This window comes from Dermacentor andersoni, chromosome 5 (assembly GCF_023375885.2).
Source record: "Dermacentor andersoni chromosome 5, qqDerAnde1_hic_scaffold, whole genome shotgun sequence".
Lineage (NCBI taxonomy): Eukaryota > Metazoa > Arthropoda > Arachnida > Ixodida > Ixodidae > Dermacentor > Dermacentor andersoni.
Window position 1 is genome coordinate 119,573,016 of NC_092818.1, and position 17,870 is coordinate 119,590,885.

Sequence of the window (17,870 nt, forward strand, 5' to 3'; positions counted from 1 at the left end):
TTGCATGCGACAATGCAATACAGTGTGTAATCTAGCATAAAAATAACGCGCAGTGCTCACCATAGACGGTCATGAGTTGCGACTTTTGGTCCTGGCTATTGTGCGAAGTCACGTGACACGAGTACCTGCCGCTCAGCTCGGTGGTCGGTCGCAACAGGTTGAGAGCGCGGAACTTTGTGAAGTGGTTTGCGGTGACCGTGAAGTCGGTGTTCAGGCGCCCCTTCAGCCTCTGAGAGACGTGGCGTGTCTCCAGCTCGGGTATCCACTGGTAGATGGGTTTTGGGTCATCGTTCAGAAACCACTTGACCACCAGCTGTGAGTCGTCACGCTCAGTGTACGCGTACTCGCAGTCCAACAACACTGAGTCCTCGGTGCCGTTCTCGACCCACATGGGGACAGATAACCGCACGATCTGCACACCACTTGCCGACTGGATTGCTGAAACAGAAAGTTTAGGCCATCTCGATTACGCTCACCAAACAAGTTATTTTTCTTTAAATATTGTCGAGTAAGACAACCGTTGTGACAGTACGTTGCGGAAGAACACTATGTTATCACCGTCGCTTTACGCCGAGTGGTCTCACCAATGAAACCTAAAGAAAATAAAGAAACCTTGTGGACCAAAGGGTTACCGAAAGATTTTGTATGGCAGTACTCAAAATAATTTTCATGTAAACCAAGCCCAGGGCCTTCCTTCGTGTACCTTTCTTTAGCGACTGGCACACACATGATGGAGGGAACGGGGTTACATGTATGGTTAGTTCCGTTGTTTTCCACATTCGCGCCTGGACTCATGAAAGAAGGCACAAGTGAGTGGTCATATACGAATTCTTGCAGCATCCCTTGTGGGTGCGGTTTGTGAATATCTTCTCTACATGAAATTTGATTTGCACATTCTAGATACTACTTAGTTACAATACTCTCTTTACATGAAATGTTATATTTGTATGTAGTGGTAGTTTCACAAATTATCCTCCGTAACGGCAGTTAGTTGATGTAACGCTATTTAAAAGAAAGAGCTGAGGTCAACTGCACAGCAGGACAAATGACGTTCAAATTAACATGTAGCTTGAGGACTAAATAAAAATCAAATTAAGAGGTTTAACGTGCTAAAACCAGGATTTGATTTTAAGGCACGCCGTAAGGGGGACTCCGAAATAATTTTGACCACCTGGGGTTCTTTAACGTGCACCGAAATCTAAGTAAACAGGTGCTCTCACATTTTCCCTCCATCGAAATGCGGCCCCCGTGGCCTGGATTTGATCCCGAGGCAGTAGCGCAAGACCTAAGCCATTAAGCAAACATGACGGGTACGCTATATATGGATTTGAAAGATAATGGCCGTTACAAGATACAATCGTGCGTAGGTGCTACACCTTATATTGCTTTCTCGAACGCTAATCCAGAGCACGCCTGAGAAAGCTTCTGAGATAAATATAATTTTCTTATTAAATAGAAGAAAGAACAAAAGAAGAAACATAAGCAATTATAGCGTGCTCATTGACACGTTTCATATTCAATCCACCTTAGATACGTTCAAACGCACAGGTAGCACCATCAAGTATACAGACAATTCTACGTCACTTAAGAATTGCGCACGATAGATAGTCATTGGGAATGGAAGTTTCAAACATTCTTGTCAGTGAGCAGCGTTTTATAGATGTGGAGGTTGAAATAAAAATATGTGTAGAGGCAAATAAGCATGTCAGATATGCTACTCGCAGCTTCACTTGAGGCTACCGGGAGCCAGGCACGTACCCAGGATATTTTTTCGGGGGGGGGGGGGGGGGGGGCACCACCTCCATCATCATCATCATCATAATCATCATCATCATCATTCGTCATCCTCTTTTATGCCCACTGCAGGACGACGGCCTCTCCCTGCGATCTGTAATTACCCCTGTCCTGCGCCAACCGATTCCGACTAGCACCCACGAATTTCCTAATTTCATCGCGCTACCTAGTGTTTTGTCGTCCTCGATTGCGTTTTCCTTCTCTTGGTACCCATTCTGTAACCCTAATGGTCCAATGGTTATCTAACCGGCTCATTACATGACCGGCCCAGCAACATTTTTTCTTCTTGATGTCAATTAGAATATCATCTATACCTGTTCGCTCTCTGATCCAAACCGCTCTCTTTCTCTCTCTTAACGTTATGCCTAGCAATCTTCGTTCGATCGCTCTTTGCGCGGTCCTTAACTTGCTCTCAAGTCTCTGCCCCATATGTCAGCACTGGCAAAATGCACTGATTGCACACCTTACTTTTCAATAATAATGGTAAGCTTCCAGTCAGGAGCTGGCAATGTCTGCCGTATGCGATCCAACCTATTTTTATTCTTCTGTGAATTTCCTTCTCATGATCAGGGATCCCTGTGATTAATTGACCTAGGTAACCGCACTCCTTCACAGTCTCTAGTGGCCGACTGGCGATCCTGATCTCTTGTTCCTTTGCCCGGCTATTTATCATTATCTTATTCTTCTGCATATTAATATTTAACCCCACTCTTACACTGTCTTTGTTAAGGTCGCCAATCGTTTGTTGTAACTCGTCTGCATTGTTGTTGAATAGAACAATGTCATCGGCAAACCGAAGGTTGCTGAGATATTTGCCGTCGATCTTCACTCCTAAGCCTTCCCAGTTTAATAGCTTGAATTCTTAACACGCAGTGAATAGCTTTGGAGAAATTGTGTTTCCCTGTCTGACCCCTTTCTCTATAGGTTTCTCCCTGCTTTTCTTGTGTAGAATTAAGGTAGCTGTAGAACCTCTGTAGATATTCTTACGCGAAGGACGAGTCACTAAGACGAGAAACTATTTACAGATTATATTTACAACAACGGTTGCAGCGCTGACCGGTTAGATTCACAGCGCGACCCCAGTTCGTTCTTCCTCCTCTTTTCTGGAGTGATGGCGCCTACGCGCCTCGTTCAAACAAACAAATACCACACGCATGTAGCAATATTTTCCAAGCTTTTTACGTAAGCGTTCTGTACTCCTTGATTACGTAGTGCCTCTACGATTGCTGGTATCTCTACTGAATCAAATGCCTTTTCGTAATCTATATAAGCCACATAGAGAGGCTTATTGTACTCTGCAGATTTCGCGATAACCTGATTGATGACATGGATGTGATCCATTGTAAAGTATCTCTTCCTGAAGCCAGCCTGTTCCCTTCGTTGACAAAATCCAGTGTTGCCCTTATTCTATTGGAGATTATTTTGGTAAATATTTTATATAATACTGGGAGCAAGCTAATGGTCCTATAATTTTTCAGTTCTTTAACGTCTCCTTTTTTGTGGATTAGTATAATGTCTGCATTCTTCCAGTTTTCTGGGACCCTTGCAGTCGATAGACACTTCGTATAAAGAGCCGCCAGTTTTCCAAGCATTATGACTCCTCCATCTTTGATTAAATCGACTTTTATTCCACCTTCTCCTCCCGCTCTTCATCGTTTCATGTCTTGCAGGGCCCTTCTAACCTCATCGATAGTTATAGGAGAGTTTCTGTATCCTCTTCATTACTATTTCTAAGGGAGGTATCGTGACTCCTCTGGGTACTGTATATAGGTCAGCTTAGAATTTTTCCGCTGCTTTTACTATATCTTCGAGATTATGATGATATTATCCTTCTTATCTTTTAGTGCATACATCAAGGTTTGTCCTATGCCAGGTTTCATTTTTACTGATTTCAGGCTGCGTTCATTTTTTACGGCTTCTTCAGTCTTTCTCATCATTTTTACGGCTTCTTCAGTCTCTCTCAGTTATTTTCGCCTTGTTGATCAGTTTTGACAGTTCCGCGAATTGTGTAACGCTGTGCGGCCGCCAGTCCCATACAACCGCGTAGAGCGCAGGACACTGCGATTCTAGACGTACTGCGCCCACCGCAAAAGGTTAGAAAAACACCCACATAAGCACAGCAAAGAAGTGGCTACGTGAGGCGGTTCGACCGATAACTGTAGAAGCGTCATTCAAAACAAGTAATTGGTCTCCACTTCCGGCGGCGTTTTCTCTACTTCCTTTTTAAATAAAAAGATGTTGATCCATAAATATTCTCATAAACAACGGTTAACTTTTTTTTATTGTTCGCTTTTCCTTGCAATTTGGTTGTTGCCTTGGCTCTCTCCCTTAGTAGATCGCTTAATTTCTCAACTCCTTGCGATTTTTGTTTCCAGTTGCCAATGTTGCACGAAAAGTGCTATACAATTAGGGAAAAACAGACGAGGTAACGGGCGACAGTCATCTTGCTTATGCGTTTAAGGGTTATTGCAGGGTTTCATGATGGACGCTCTTTCACATTATCTTATTTCCGACCTTATCTAACCCATATCACGTGTATATGGTTCCGGGCATCTGCCAGCGTCGCGGCAAGCCGTAACTCAAGGAAATAAGGAAGCAAAGAAACAAGTTAAATGCAATTGGCGTTTTCTCCGGCCGCAACTCGTTCCATGAGAGTACAGACCAGCTGAGTAACAGCCGCATCCCTCTCCTGGTCCCAGGATCAGCCTAAACAAAGAAGGTTGAACTAACAAAAGCAACAGCTATGCGCGTGATGGTTGAATAGATGGTGACAACTGAACGCATCTCGAGTTAATCACGCGGGTGCGGAATATATGAGAAAACTGTCCTTCTCGTTACAAGAGATGCCGATAACTACCGCCATCTAAAAGGAGTGAAAAAGGCAGCATAATGCTGACTGATGATTAGCTACCAAGTCTCAACATTGATCTGGCGGCGCTTTAGGAATGTGTGAGGAGTGGTGGCGTGGGTGGGGAAGGGGGGGTATGCCACTTGATTTCGGGGGGGGGGGGAAGGGCCCCCCCCTGGGTACGTGCCTGCCAAGAGCGTTGAATTATTGAGAGTTGGCCTCTTACAGAGTTATCGGATCCTTTGATATTCAACTACTTAACCCTTTTACGTCATTGGAAGAATTGCGCAGTACTACATTATCGCTGGATATAATGCACGTGCACGTCTGATAGCAGTGTTGCTTACAGTTCGAGGCACAAAGCGAATGTTAACTTATGGAAATAAAGGGCAGAGTGCTCTTATTTTTTTGTTCTCACAAGCCCTTGCAGATAATGTTCCGAGCCAACGTCTGTGGAATATGAAAGCAAAAGAGAAACACTCAGGCGTACTCGCATTTATGTGGAAGAACTACAGGCAAGCAAAGTGAAGCACCCAGGACGCGTCCAAGCATGAGTGACCTCTATACTCAGAGCTGTCCATGCGGAAACACTGTTGAAACAGTGACATACACATTAGTTAAATAAAAAAGCCGGCATACGCTTCCCCTTTCGCGCTCGGATCAATTAGGGGCACTCGATACTGACATACATCAGAGTTAATTAAGACTGCTCATTTCGGCGCCGAAAGTAATCATCACAAGTGGGAACAAATTAAGCTATGGTGATTGGCTTCGGGAAGGGAAGAAACCCCTCCAGTGATTACAAAGCCCAGGGCACCGCGTTTCCTTGGATATATACTAAGTGGAGCTAGACAGAGCAATAGAAAGGTCGTACAAAAATAGTCCAGGCAAAGTTCATCGGCCGGAGCAGAAAACAAAAGAACCAATTTGCTAAAAAGCTTTAAGTCAAGTAATTTGAAAAACAGTTCGCGCAGTAATTAAAAAGAAAAAGAATAAAAACAAAAAGGAAAAGAAAGCCTAAAGTCTCAGCACTGGGAGGATGAAAAATATTTATTGATGTACACTTTTCATATCGCTCTCAGCCGGCAAAAGCTTCGATTAGTTCGATTTCTAATTGGCAGAAACGTAGACCATGAGCGCGTACGCTCATTCGAGCTGGAAGCGCTGCCCACTCGATTGCTACCAAATGCCTAATGAACGGAAACCTAGGGATCAGCGAAAAAATAAATAAGAAAGAAAAAGAAGAAAGATAATCTTGTGAGTGCATAAGCGAAAATCAATGAATGAACTCCACTCTCGTACAGATTACGTGGTCATCTTTCTACTGTGCGTCGTACTGTGTAGCAGTCGGCAAAACTATAATAAACGAATTATCGGCTCTTAGATTACTGCCGCCACCCAGCTCACAAATTTGAACGTGCTTGATTTTCCGGGAGCACGCCTACAATGTAAAGAATGGCGGCAATCTGGCTATTCACTGCGCAAATTGTGTGCGCCCCATTACTTGAAGATGTAGAAGTTCCGGGCAGGTATGGCGACAATTGCGGCAGTAAAACCTTCGAAACATTTACGACGATTTTCCCGTCATTCATGAGCACCACCTCACTCGTCATCACCTAAAAGAAGTACAGATTTCTCGGGACCTAACCATGGTGTGAAGGTATAGGGGGCTGCAGCATGTACGGACGCGAGCGCAAGTAAAAGGAATGGACGGCACAACGCTGCACTTACATGTGAAGTTTGAGTTTACAACTGAACTAAACTTCAATTGTAAGTGCAGCGTTGTCCTGTCCGTTCCTTTTAATTGTGCTCGCGTCCGTACTTGCTGGAACCCCCTATACGTTCACCGTGCACTAACTGGCCCAGCAAACCACACTACTAATCATGATGTATTGATTCGTTTTGATCTTCAGACCCATGCGCAACTGAAAGTTTCATTCTGCCCCTCTTTCGCTTCCTTCCTGCCCCCGTTGCGTTTCAAGGTCTGTATTTGTGCGCACACAATAAAACCAATTGTTGGCAGTCAGAATTGGTCCTGTCTTCATCCGTTCTCGTCCGTGTCGTTAGCGCTGTTTTCTTCGATAGATTTTGGCCTCAACTCGCTCCTAACGTTTTTGTCGCCATTTAGAAAAGCGTACACAAGCATAACTTCTGAAACATCTAAACTCTTATCTGTCATGGAAAATTCAATTATCCGCAAAGTATTTTAGGCGAAGCATTCATTGTCTCATTCTTGGCACTTCGCGGAAGGTGGGTAGCTAGGTAGCTAAGCTCCTGTCTTCGTTCGCTTTAATAAATAAACTATATTTGGGGCTTTTATGTGCCGAAACCACGTTCTGAATATGAGGCACGTCGTAGTAGGGGTCTCCGGAAATTTGGACCCCCTGTTGTTCTTTAACGTGCACTTAATGTTTAAGCAGTTTAAAGCACGTTAACGTACTTTAAAGTACACTAAAATAATGCGGCACTGATGGGGGAATCGGACCTCTGCCGTTGAGCACAGCAGTCAGATGCTCTGTTAGGCCACGATTTCTTCTTTTATTACGTGTTTCTTAACATCTTACAAACATCGGAGGCATAGACTTGTTACAACAGAAAAACAGAGAAAATGCAGTTAGCCACTACATGGCGAGTCCTGTCATATTAAATTGTTTTGTGTGTACCTGGGCCTCCAACCTAGCTAGCCAGTCATCTATTAGGCCAGGATAGCACACGTTCTTTTTTGGTTCCAAAGCCACCCACTTCTTTGAGACGATAGGCGCATGCACCCCGTGCCACTTCCTGGTCGTATTTGCTTGTGACAGCTCGCGCTACGAGGAGCCATGTTAGATTTCACTCTCTCCGAGATCGGCTCACTGCCATCAGTACTTTCATCGTAGCACGCCACAAATTTGCGACGTTGTACCAACTTCAACACCACCTAGTCTATCAGGCTTTAACATTCATTCATCGTCATCAGCAGGCTATCTTTATGTTCACAGCTGTACTAAGCTGTTCACAGCTGTACAGCTGTACTCTCCCTGCGGTCTCCAATCACTCCTGTCTTGCGGTAGCTGATTCCAACTTGTGCCTGCGAATTTCTTGACTTCATCACCCAACCTATGTTTCGGCCGTCCTCGACTGCGCTTCTCTTCCCTTGGCATCCATTCTATAACTTGAATGGTACACCAGCTATTTACCCTACGCATTACACGGCCTGCCTAGCTCCATATATTCTCCCTAATATCAACTAGAATATCGGCTATTCTCGTTTGCTCTCTGATTCACACCGCTCTCGTCCTGTGTATTAACGTTACGCCTTAAATTTTGTTTCCAGCGCTCTTTGAGCGGTCCTTAACTTGTTGTAGAGCTGCTTTATTAACCTCGAAGTTTCTCACGTATACGTTAGAACTGATAGAATGCAATTATTGCATACTTTTTTTTCGACGGAAGTGGAAAGCTTCAAAGCAGGCTTTGATTGATACCTGCCGTATGTACTCGAAGCCGTTTTTATTCTTCCTGAAGTTTCCTTATCTTGATCAGAGTTTCCTGGGAGTAATTGATCTATGTAAACATAGATCATGCGCAGTCTCCAGAGACTGATTGGCGATAATGAATTCACGTTCCCTTGCCAGGCTATAAAATGTTACCTTTGTCTTCTGCACAATAATTTTCAATTTTGCTCTTAATCTTTCTTGGTTAAGATCCTCAAAAAGTTGTTGTGATTCGTCCCCAGAATTGCTGAACGAGACAATGTGATCTACACACCAAAGGCTGCTGAGATATTCGCCGTTCATCCTCACTCCTGAGCCTTCCCAGCCTAACAGTTTGAATATTTCTTGTAGGCATGCAGTGAATAGGGTTGCAGAGATTGTCTCCTTGCCTTTCTCCTTGCCTTGTGACCCCTTTCTTGATAGGTAATTTTCTGTTTGTGGTGAACCAAGGTAGCTGTGGAATGCTTTTAAATGTTTCCGAAGATATTCACGTATTCCTCTTGTACTCCTTGATTACGCAATGCATTTGTGACTGCTGATATCTCTAGTGAATTAAATGCATTTTCATAACCTTTGAAAGCCACGTAGGGAAGTTGATTTTACTATGCAGATTCCTCAATTACTTCAGTAATGACATGAATGTGATCCATTGTATAATATCGCTTTCTAAAGGCAGCCTGTTCTCTTGGTCGATAGAACTCAAGTGTTGCCCGGATTCTATTGAAAATTATCTTTGTTAATATCTTATACAATACGGAAAGCCAGATAATGGGCCTATAATTCAATCCTTTAACGTTTCCTTCTTATGGATCAGTATAACCTTAGTATTCTTCCAGCTCTGCGAAACGCTTGAAGTCCTGAGGCATTGCGTATAAAGGGCCGCAAGTTTTTCAAGCATGATATTTCTTCACCTCTGTATAAATTGACTGTTATTCCACCTTCTCCTGCTGCGTTCCCCCGGGTCGACTTGCAAGGTCGACTTCACTACTTCAAATGAAAGTAGCGCGACTGCTCTGGGTACTTTGCAGGTCACTATAGAACGCTTTTGATGCATTTACTACATCATCGAAATTGCTGATGACATTACCCTGCTTACCTTTCAGTTAATTTTGTCTTTTCATATGCAAAGTTTTCTTCTAACTGATTTTTACTGCTTGCTTAATCTTTCCGACGTTATAATTTTGATTATCTCCTTTTTCTTCTTGTTGACTATTTTTGATAGTTCACCGAATTCTATCTGATCTCTTGTGTTAGACACTTACATCCTTTGTCTTATGTTAGACACTTACATCCTTTGTCGTGTGTTTATTACGTCCCTTGTTACTTCGGAGAGCTTACATACGGTTTGCTTTGGTGCGTTACCTGCCACTTCAATTGCTGCTTTTGAATTCGGCCTAGTTATAGTTTCATTCAGTAGCTCAACGTTATCTTCATCTTCCTGTTCTAAAGCTGCAAATTTTCCTCACTTTTTACCCGCTTTATATTAAAATCGCTCATGACTATAGTATACCGAGTTTACACCTTTCCCATTGCTAATTAAACATCTTCAAAAGCTATTTAATTTCTTCATCATGACTGAAGGTTAAGCGTAGGCTTGTACTCCATTTATTCTACACCTCACATTCAGCTTCATTACAACAACTTCTGTCCTCTAATAATGCTGTAGAGTTCATTAATGTTGCCCGCTATTCACTTATGGAGTTGACGTACCACCCTGTATTCTCTCTAATTCGCAAGACTTCTGTATCACAGAACGTGATCGCTAGTCGGCACTGTATAAGCCTCAACAGTTCTTGTAACCTCAATAAGGAGAATAATATCCCAGGCAATGCCTGATAATTCCTCGAAGACGCCTGCTAAGCTTGCTTCACTCGAGACAGTTCGCTTGTCAGACGTTGCCAGGTTCAGTTTCCAGTGACGGCCTGATCGTATCCGCAGATTTTTGGCACCCTCTTCTACGTCGCAGGTCTGACTGCCATCTTGATCAAGTGTTCCGCAGCCACTGGGGACTGAGGGCCATTGCTAAATTGCAAAAGTCGTCATGGAGGTAGTGACTGAATACTGCACCAGGGAGGCCAATTCATATTCTGGTCAGGGAGTGCCTTTGTTGAGTATTAGTGGGCTTTCCTGATTTGGTTGCACCTGGAATAATATAGTCCCACTGGCTCTCGACAATTTTTTTCGCCGGTGTCAGGCGCCACTCCAAGCCTGAAAATATAGTGGAGTGGACGAGGATTCGAACTTGCGACCTTCAGATTAAAGGCCCAGTGTTCTACTGCTGTTCCCTGCCGTCGCTCCACCACTCCATAACCAGGCCACAAGATTTAGTCACTGGGGTACAAATGCATCGAGGTTTTACATGCACTGCATAAAATAGCCATAGATGAGTAAGATTACGTACGACGTAAAAGCTAATGACATCATACCCTGTGTTTCTCTCGGTTACACTCCTCCAGTACCAATATAGGCAGAAAAAATTGGCATGTCGTAAGTTGGAGTCGAATGGTCACCGTAGAAGTCCTGTCGTTGCCACCATACGATCATTTTCAACGCAGTCATCGACGTCCTGTAATTGTCACACACAAGTAGGATCGCGACTCACACACACAACTTCTGAATTTGCAGGAACATGTTGGTCCACCGGATATCATTTTGCGAAAACAGAAACCATCCTTGATAGCCAGGTATCGTGTAAATGCTTCGTATAATATCGATTTCTGCAGTTCCTGAGATCTCCAATGTTTTGACTCTCTGCCGTTCAAAATGCGCCCAGCGATTGCAATCTCCGATGCTAGTCTGCAGCCATATTGTGCACGGAATTGCGGGATAGATTTTTACTTGCATTGTCTGCAATCGCACGGGGAAGGAATATTTAATACAATTTACTCAACCACCGATAATTAGTGTTCCCTGTTATTGCAAAATAAAGGCACAAGTTTAGTGAAGTTTACTCATTGGTAGCCATTTATATTATATTGATAGCGGTTATAGGCTAACTATCCTTATCATTTTGAGGTATGTCGATGTTTCTGACAAAAATCTTGAAATTATTTGCGAAAACTTTATAAGGAAATAAAAAGAAAATCCAAGGCACCCTGGGTGTATTCCAATTGAGTTCTCTCAGAGCGGCCGCCGGAAGTTTTACGTCTAAGTCACTATTTTCTTTCCTTTTGTTGTGCATTACGGAGCAGAAGTTTAAAGTACCATTGAGGGAAAGAAAGACATAAAGGAATTACTGAGTATATTCTCTTTGCACGCAGACGCAGACACGTACGAAGCGTCCCGCAAAGTTACCAGTCATCCCTGTTGAGGCGAGATGTTCAAGCAAATAAAGGGCAACACTAAACACTTAACCACTCCACCGATTGTAGCGCAGTGACGAATACTGCAGCTAGGGTGCAGGCTTACGCAGATTGATTGATTGATTGATTGATTGATTGATTGATTGATTGATTGATTGATTGATTGATTGATTGATTGATTGATTGACGCCAGTCATAAGCAATCGCGTCTGTAGCTTCACTCTAAAGCAGCACCGAAGTCAAAAGGTTAAAACAAAGCAAGCGACAAAAATCTAACAGAAAGATAACAAAACGGAGGAAGAAGCATATTTTTTCCGTCTCTTCAACACCGTAGAATGCTATAGCCCCGCTATCAATGAAGTGTTCTTCTTGGCGAAAGGAGATTGATCGCACGCACCTGCGAATGTTTGTTTACTGCAACCGATACAGGGCGAAATAGTGCAAGACCTATTGCATATATTACTGCGCCAGCCATCGCGTCGCTGTTTCGTAATGTGGACGACACTTGAAGTTGTTTGGTGTAGTGCATTTCTTTTCTTTGTCATAACGATACTTATTGCAACAACACAGTCACTGGAGTACAAAATCATTCCATTTGAAGACATTTTCAACGCTGCTATTCTTAAAAAGAAAGTCAGATGCCTACGGTCGTCGCCCCGTTACTTCCTTATTAAGAAAGAAAACGGTTTCAAGTTCTCTCTTTCTCGTAAGAAAAAAAAAATGTTGCGCCATATAAGTACGTAATGTGCTTATTGGAACGGTTTTTCTTCAAGCGACCTTGCACGCAGCCGAAATACTGCAATTTTGCTTCACATTTCAGAAAGTGGCTCTGTGTGTCCCGCTATTCAATCGCATTGCAAAAGGCCATAAGGCCGGCCCTTCGTCTCCACAGGACTTAAAGAGTCTCAAAGTGAGTAGTTGAAAAGCGAATGATCTACCCTGGGTGGGGTTGCGCAATGAAGTCAAGAAAGTATTACATACTTTGAATAATTACCTCTCTTGAGCTGGCACCGTTTGTTGATTTTGTTGGCGCATCTGCCCGTATAGAGTCACAAAATGAAAACCATAGTCAGTATTAGGTAGAGTTTCGGTGACCTCCTAATGCAGTCTATCTGTACGTCGTGCAAGGAAACCGTGATCGAATTTCCGGTCCGCTCTCTATGCTACACGGACCGCCTACAGCTTTCATCATTTCTCCGACACAAAAGAAACCTCTTGCGAGCTGTTATTACGTTGTTGTGCTCTCACGAAAACAGTCATTTCATCGCACTTTCTGTGCTTTCTTTTCTTTTGTGTCTATCTTGCTTTGATTCTGCGCTGACAAAGAGGCAGAGTAATTTTTTAAAACAAGAAACTCTCTTCAGCACTTCTTGTCCCTTATCGAGGTTAGCGAAGAAAAACTATTCGAGCGCAGGATTGTATATATGAAATGTCATCTGAATAATTTGGTCGCAGTAGTCGGAAAAGATGTGTAATGCTCAAGTTTCCTGTTCTTTTGAACACAAGCTCTGGGAATGTGTACCGAATTGGGTTGGAAACAATACGGCGGTACGAGTTGGAAGTTTAGAAGAAATAAAATGGTTTTTATTGAACAAGGCAAAAGAAGAAATGACATATTGTCGTCTGTAGGGATCCCTTGTTCGTAATCGAAGGGCAGGCAAAGCGCATTGTTCGAATAAGCATTGTATAGTTTACTGCATATAGAAGTTTCCAATAGCTTTACTTGAAAATAAATGATGATGTCTGTAAATTAAAATTTCGACATGCATCAGGCGATAGATTTATGATGCAGCTTCACATTAAATATACATCCGATAGTCACCACATGTGTTTCTCCACAATTAAAATAAACAAAATGCCCCCCATGAAATTACGATGCTTTCCTTTGTTCTAGAATAGCACCAAACAGTAACATTAGACACTCTAGTCACAAACGCTCAAAAAACTAGCAAAAGCAGAATGAATGAGTAGCCAAAATGGTGCTTTCAATAGTTCATAAAACGTCGTTGCAAATAGTTTGTTTTATTAGATGCAAGCCAGGCCAATCCATCTATATTCATGGTTTCACGCCAAACTAGCCACAACTGTTGCTTGTGCTTTCTCCATGCCGTTGCCCAAGTCAGGGCCCTAACGCAAGTGCGTCAGGTTAACTATTAATAGAGAACGGATATCGCCCACTCCTCTAAAACAGTGCTCTTTGGAGAACCCGCGACCAAACCTCCACAGCCCGGAATCTTTCTACAATGCGTGCGAAAATATTGAACTCGAAGTATGGCCAGCAAGCCAGAGCCCCACCTCAACCAATACAATTTTTTCTCGGCGCATCATGATTCAATTATTGTACAACATTGTGCTGAATAATCACACTGCTATTTCTTCCTCAAACTCTGTACTTCTGGCTTTCGATTAAGTGCAACCGCGCTGCTGCCTCCTGCCAGGCAAGACGTCGCTTCCTATCGCAACGGACGGCGGGGTAATCTTGGTCCTAGTTGTTCGATAACTCCCAGGTGCCTGAAGATGCTAAACACGGCTGACTTGCTGGTTAAGTGCATCTGAGCATCTTTGTTACCACGTTCTACCAGTTAACCAGGAGACCTGGACATGCAGCAACCAATTCACATCTGTCCCACTTCAAATGTAGCGGCCACCACATGCGGCGGAAGAGTTACTGCAGTCAATAGGAGGCTTAAGCCAAATGTGTCAGAAAACTGCTGCAGGCAAAACTTCCGACAAGGGGAGTCGCAATGGAAACGCCGCCTCGTGGGTGCATAATCAATAGGAGGACACCGTTGAGGTGCTTTCGTAGGAGTGAAGAGAATGACGAAGTTTGTGATGAAAATGTTGTGGCTTTAGATGGTTGTATGTGGACGGCAGCGGCACCGTGCCTCCCTGCTTTTGGGATCCACCCGCACTCACATCTACTACGCCAGCGATTCCTCGAACGTTGACGTTGCTACTCATGCTTTGCGCGCACTTTCTTGTTATGAAAAAGTATTTCGTGGTTCATCAGGGCCTTTGGTATTGCGCTGCTAAGCACGAGGTCGCGGGATGAAATGCCGGGCACGGCGGCCGTATTTACATGGGGCGAAATGCAAAAACACCCTTGTGCTTAGATTTAGGCGCATGTGAAGAACCTCAGGGGGTCGAGACCAAACCGGAGTCCCCTACTACGACATGCCTTATAATCGGATCGTGGTTTTGCCATGTGAAACCACACAATATTTATTTTAATGTTCTGGAAACTTCGAAGCTCCTGAGCACTTCTAAGTGAGAGAGAGAGAGAGAGAAGGGAAGAAGGAAAGGCAGGGAGGTTAACCAGACTGAGTCCAATTTGCTACCCTACACATGGGGAGGGGGATGGGGAGTGAGCGAGACAGCGAGAGAAAACATGAGTCTATACCGCACTTTCACATGCACTAAGTTAGGTGCAGGATGTCTATAGTCGGGGACTCAAGTCTGTTGTCTTCAGGTAGTGAAAAAGCGCTCGAACTGCTTGCTGGGCTTATGAACTGTGAGGCCAGGCTCCCAAGGTCTTTGCTTCTGTAGATGGCCTGTCATCCAGTCTATTCAAGGCACACTGGAGAGTCTGACGTTGGATATCAAAGCGAGAACAGTGGCAGAGAAGATTACTGATGGTCTCTTCACACTTGCACTTAGTGCATATTGGTGAGTCCGCCATTCCAATGCGATAGCTGTAGGAGTTGGTGAATGCTACTCCTACCAACTGCCGACACAGCAGTGTTGCGTCACGTCGTGAAAGGTTTGCTGGTAATTTAAGTTTCAGTGATGGGTCGAGGCTCTAGAAACGACACTTAGAGCTGCTCTGTGGTGTACGCCAGTAACTTAACGTGGTGGTACGAGCGAGACTGCGAAGCTCTCTTGCAATGTCTACTCTCGGTAAAGGTATAAGGAGTGCCGGCGCGCTAGCCTGGGCACGCCGCGCGCCGCCATCGCCGAGGTGATTGCCAACGATGCCACAATGTCTCGGCAGCCACTGAAAGATGATATGATGTCCTCGTTCAAAAGCGCAATGGCAAGTTTACGTCGTAAACCTCGCAAGCTATGGAGGGCTGCTTTCGAGTCACAAAATATTGCCTATTTTTTGGGCGGTGTTTTTCCAATGTGTTCGACAGCAGCACGAAGAGCGGCCAATCCGGAACCTTTAGATGTCGTTACGTGTGAAGTCTTAAACTCGATGACGACCGATTGAGATGGTATAACAATGGCGCCCGTCAAATTTTCCGAGACGGAACAGTCCCTGTAAACATGCATTCGGTTAGCACATGAACAATGCAAAAGTTCCAATGTGATCTGCTTGAGAGCCGCGGTGGTCAGGCTAGCTTTCTTCGCTATTCGTGGAACAGCAAGGTTTCATAGAGCGTTTCAGTTATCGCACCAAGGGCGAAGCCGTAAGGCGTATGTTTAACACCCGCTAGTTACGTTCTAGAGTTCGCACAGCTGTTTAATTCTTTTACAGCGACTGGCCTGTGTGAACGTCTTTGATTTGGTGAGGCCCACGGTGCCCATGCGTGAACTCACTGAGTCTTTCCTTCCCTCCCACACTTCTATTTCATCTTTCTATTCCCCCTTTCCCGTCCGCCAATGCAGGTTAGTTAACCAGACGCATTTCTGGTTAACATCCCTACCTACCGTCTTTGTTTTCTCCTCCCCTTCCTCCTTCTTCCTTTTACAATTATTCCGCTGTTTCTGCATACATTGTATATGTTGTATGTAAAAGTGTCTATAGCTTTATTCTGGCTCGTTTTCTCAGTTCTCCGAATGACACTTAGGATAATCTTACTTTCCTTCCACACGCAAATACGTGTAGCTCGGGTATCTGGCATTCGTATTGACCTCGGTGTTTCATTATGTTTCGGCATGCCAACAACAGCTTGAAATTTGTGGGCATAGATTATTATCGCTTAATTGGTGACAGCTTTTTTAAATGTCATTCGGCAGGTTGAAAATTAACAACATAGGGTAGACGAATAATTTGTTCTCATCCCCTTTTGTTTTGAGACTCGCGGCTGCCCACAGGAAGCGGGGTTCTTCGCTTCCTGTTCTCCCCGAAACGGAAAGGCTGTCACGTTTAGCCCACTGTCTTGGCTCTGTTATAGAAAAGCGGTGCTGCTAAGTTGTCATATCCCTCCCATGTGACGATGGACAGACACTACCATTTTACAGCGAAGCTACATACCTCTAACTATCGATGCATTTGTCGTATCCGTGAGCAAAAATATGAGCTGATCCTGGAGGTAGCGCAATACCGGGCCGACCCGCGGCGGACGTGAAGCAGGCTTCAATCATTCCGCCCCCAATAATAATAATAATACTTAATAATAATGCATGATATCAATACATCAAAATTTCGATGTATTGATGGCGTCTGTGCGTTAATAATAAAATACGTGAGCGTGGGTCGATCCGGAGGTATTGCGACACCGGGCCTACCCACGGCAAAGGTGAAACTCGCTTCAAGCACTCGGCCCCCAATAATAATAATATTATTAGTAATAGTATTAAATAATAATAAGTGAAATAAATAAATCAAGATCCAATCTCTCAAGTCGATGGGTGTAGTGGAATTGTTTGGGAACAGCACATGGACTCACGAGCACAAGGCATTGCCATATACGCAGTGGACAAAATGTTTGTACCACCATACAGCCTTGACTCGCAAAACCAACGTGCCACCGACTGTGGAGACCTGTGCACCGTTCAAACGTAAGACGGAATTGTGAAATCCATTGTGTGTATATCGCTAGACACGCCCTAGTGTGATACCGAGAAGTTCATGACGACGCACCTTGCATGGGTTAGCCGTGATGACACTACCACAGTGATCATCGTTGGAGACTTCAATGTGGACATTTCGGGACCAGACAAGAAATTGGGAACTCAGTTTGTGCTAGAAGATATTGGCTTGAAGTGCAAAACCGAGAAAAGTCACTCAACTACTCAACCGCTGTCGTGTATAGATTTAACTTTGGTCAAGAATCTGTCTTAGGTTGTAACCAAACAAATCAGTGCATATCACATTGAGCACAAAACTATCATCACTACCATCACCAAATGATGAAAATAAATATATGTACTCTTGTCTAACCGTGTGTGATGTATTACAGCTTCGCTGGCCATCCACCTCTGCCGAGTGGTATGGCTATGCATATATATATATATATATATATATCGCCATGCCACCAATGCATAAATATACCAAGAGTGCCAAAGCGGCTGCTTCTTAGAAACCAGAAAAGCCGATTGTGCATCGCAGTGATGAAAATGCGAAAACAGGCCTGCACTTCAGGAATAAATAGAATTACGTAGAGGCGCTGTTCGCAGTGTTTGTGTAAGGATTTCGGAACTCCAAAGAACGCAATAAATGAAAGTAGAATACCGATTGGAGAACACTGTGGACCATTGTGAGTTGAAAAACATGGACGGACATTCGAA

At 43.9% G+C, this 17,870-nt stretch overlaps 1 protein-coding gene across 3 annotated transcripts in view; it reads right to left on the reverse strand.

Moving 5' to 3' along the window:
• LOC126531072 (uncharacterized) overlaps positions 1–17,870 on the reverse strand; it is a 44,050-nt gene that overhangs the window by 13,052 nt on the left and 13,128 nt on the right. For 2 of the 3 annotated variants that reach the window (XR_008612596.1, XM_055070953.1), the window contains exon 2: positions 61–438. Coding sequence is in view for 2 of the 3 variants with exons in the window: in XM_055070953.1 (XP_054926928.1) it covers positions 61–438 (378 nt within the window). In the remaining variant the exon portion in view is untranslated. Of the gene's footprint in view, positions 1–60; positions 439–10,541; positions 10,682–17,870 lie in introns of those variants that run through there. The other variant, XM_072288269.1, reaches the window with a different exon arrangement.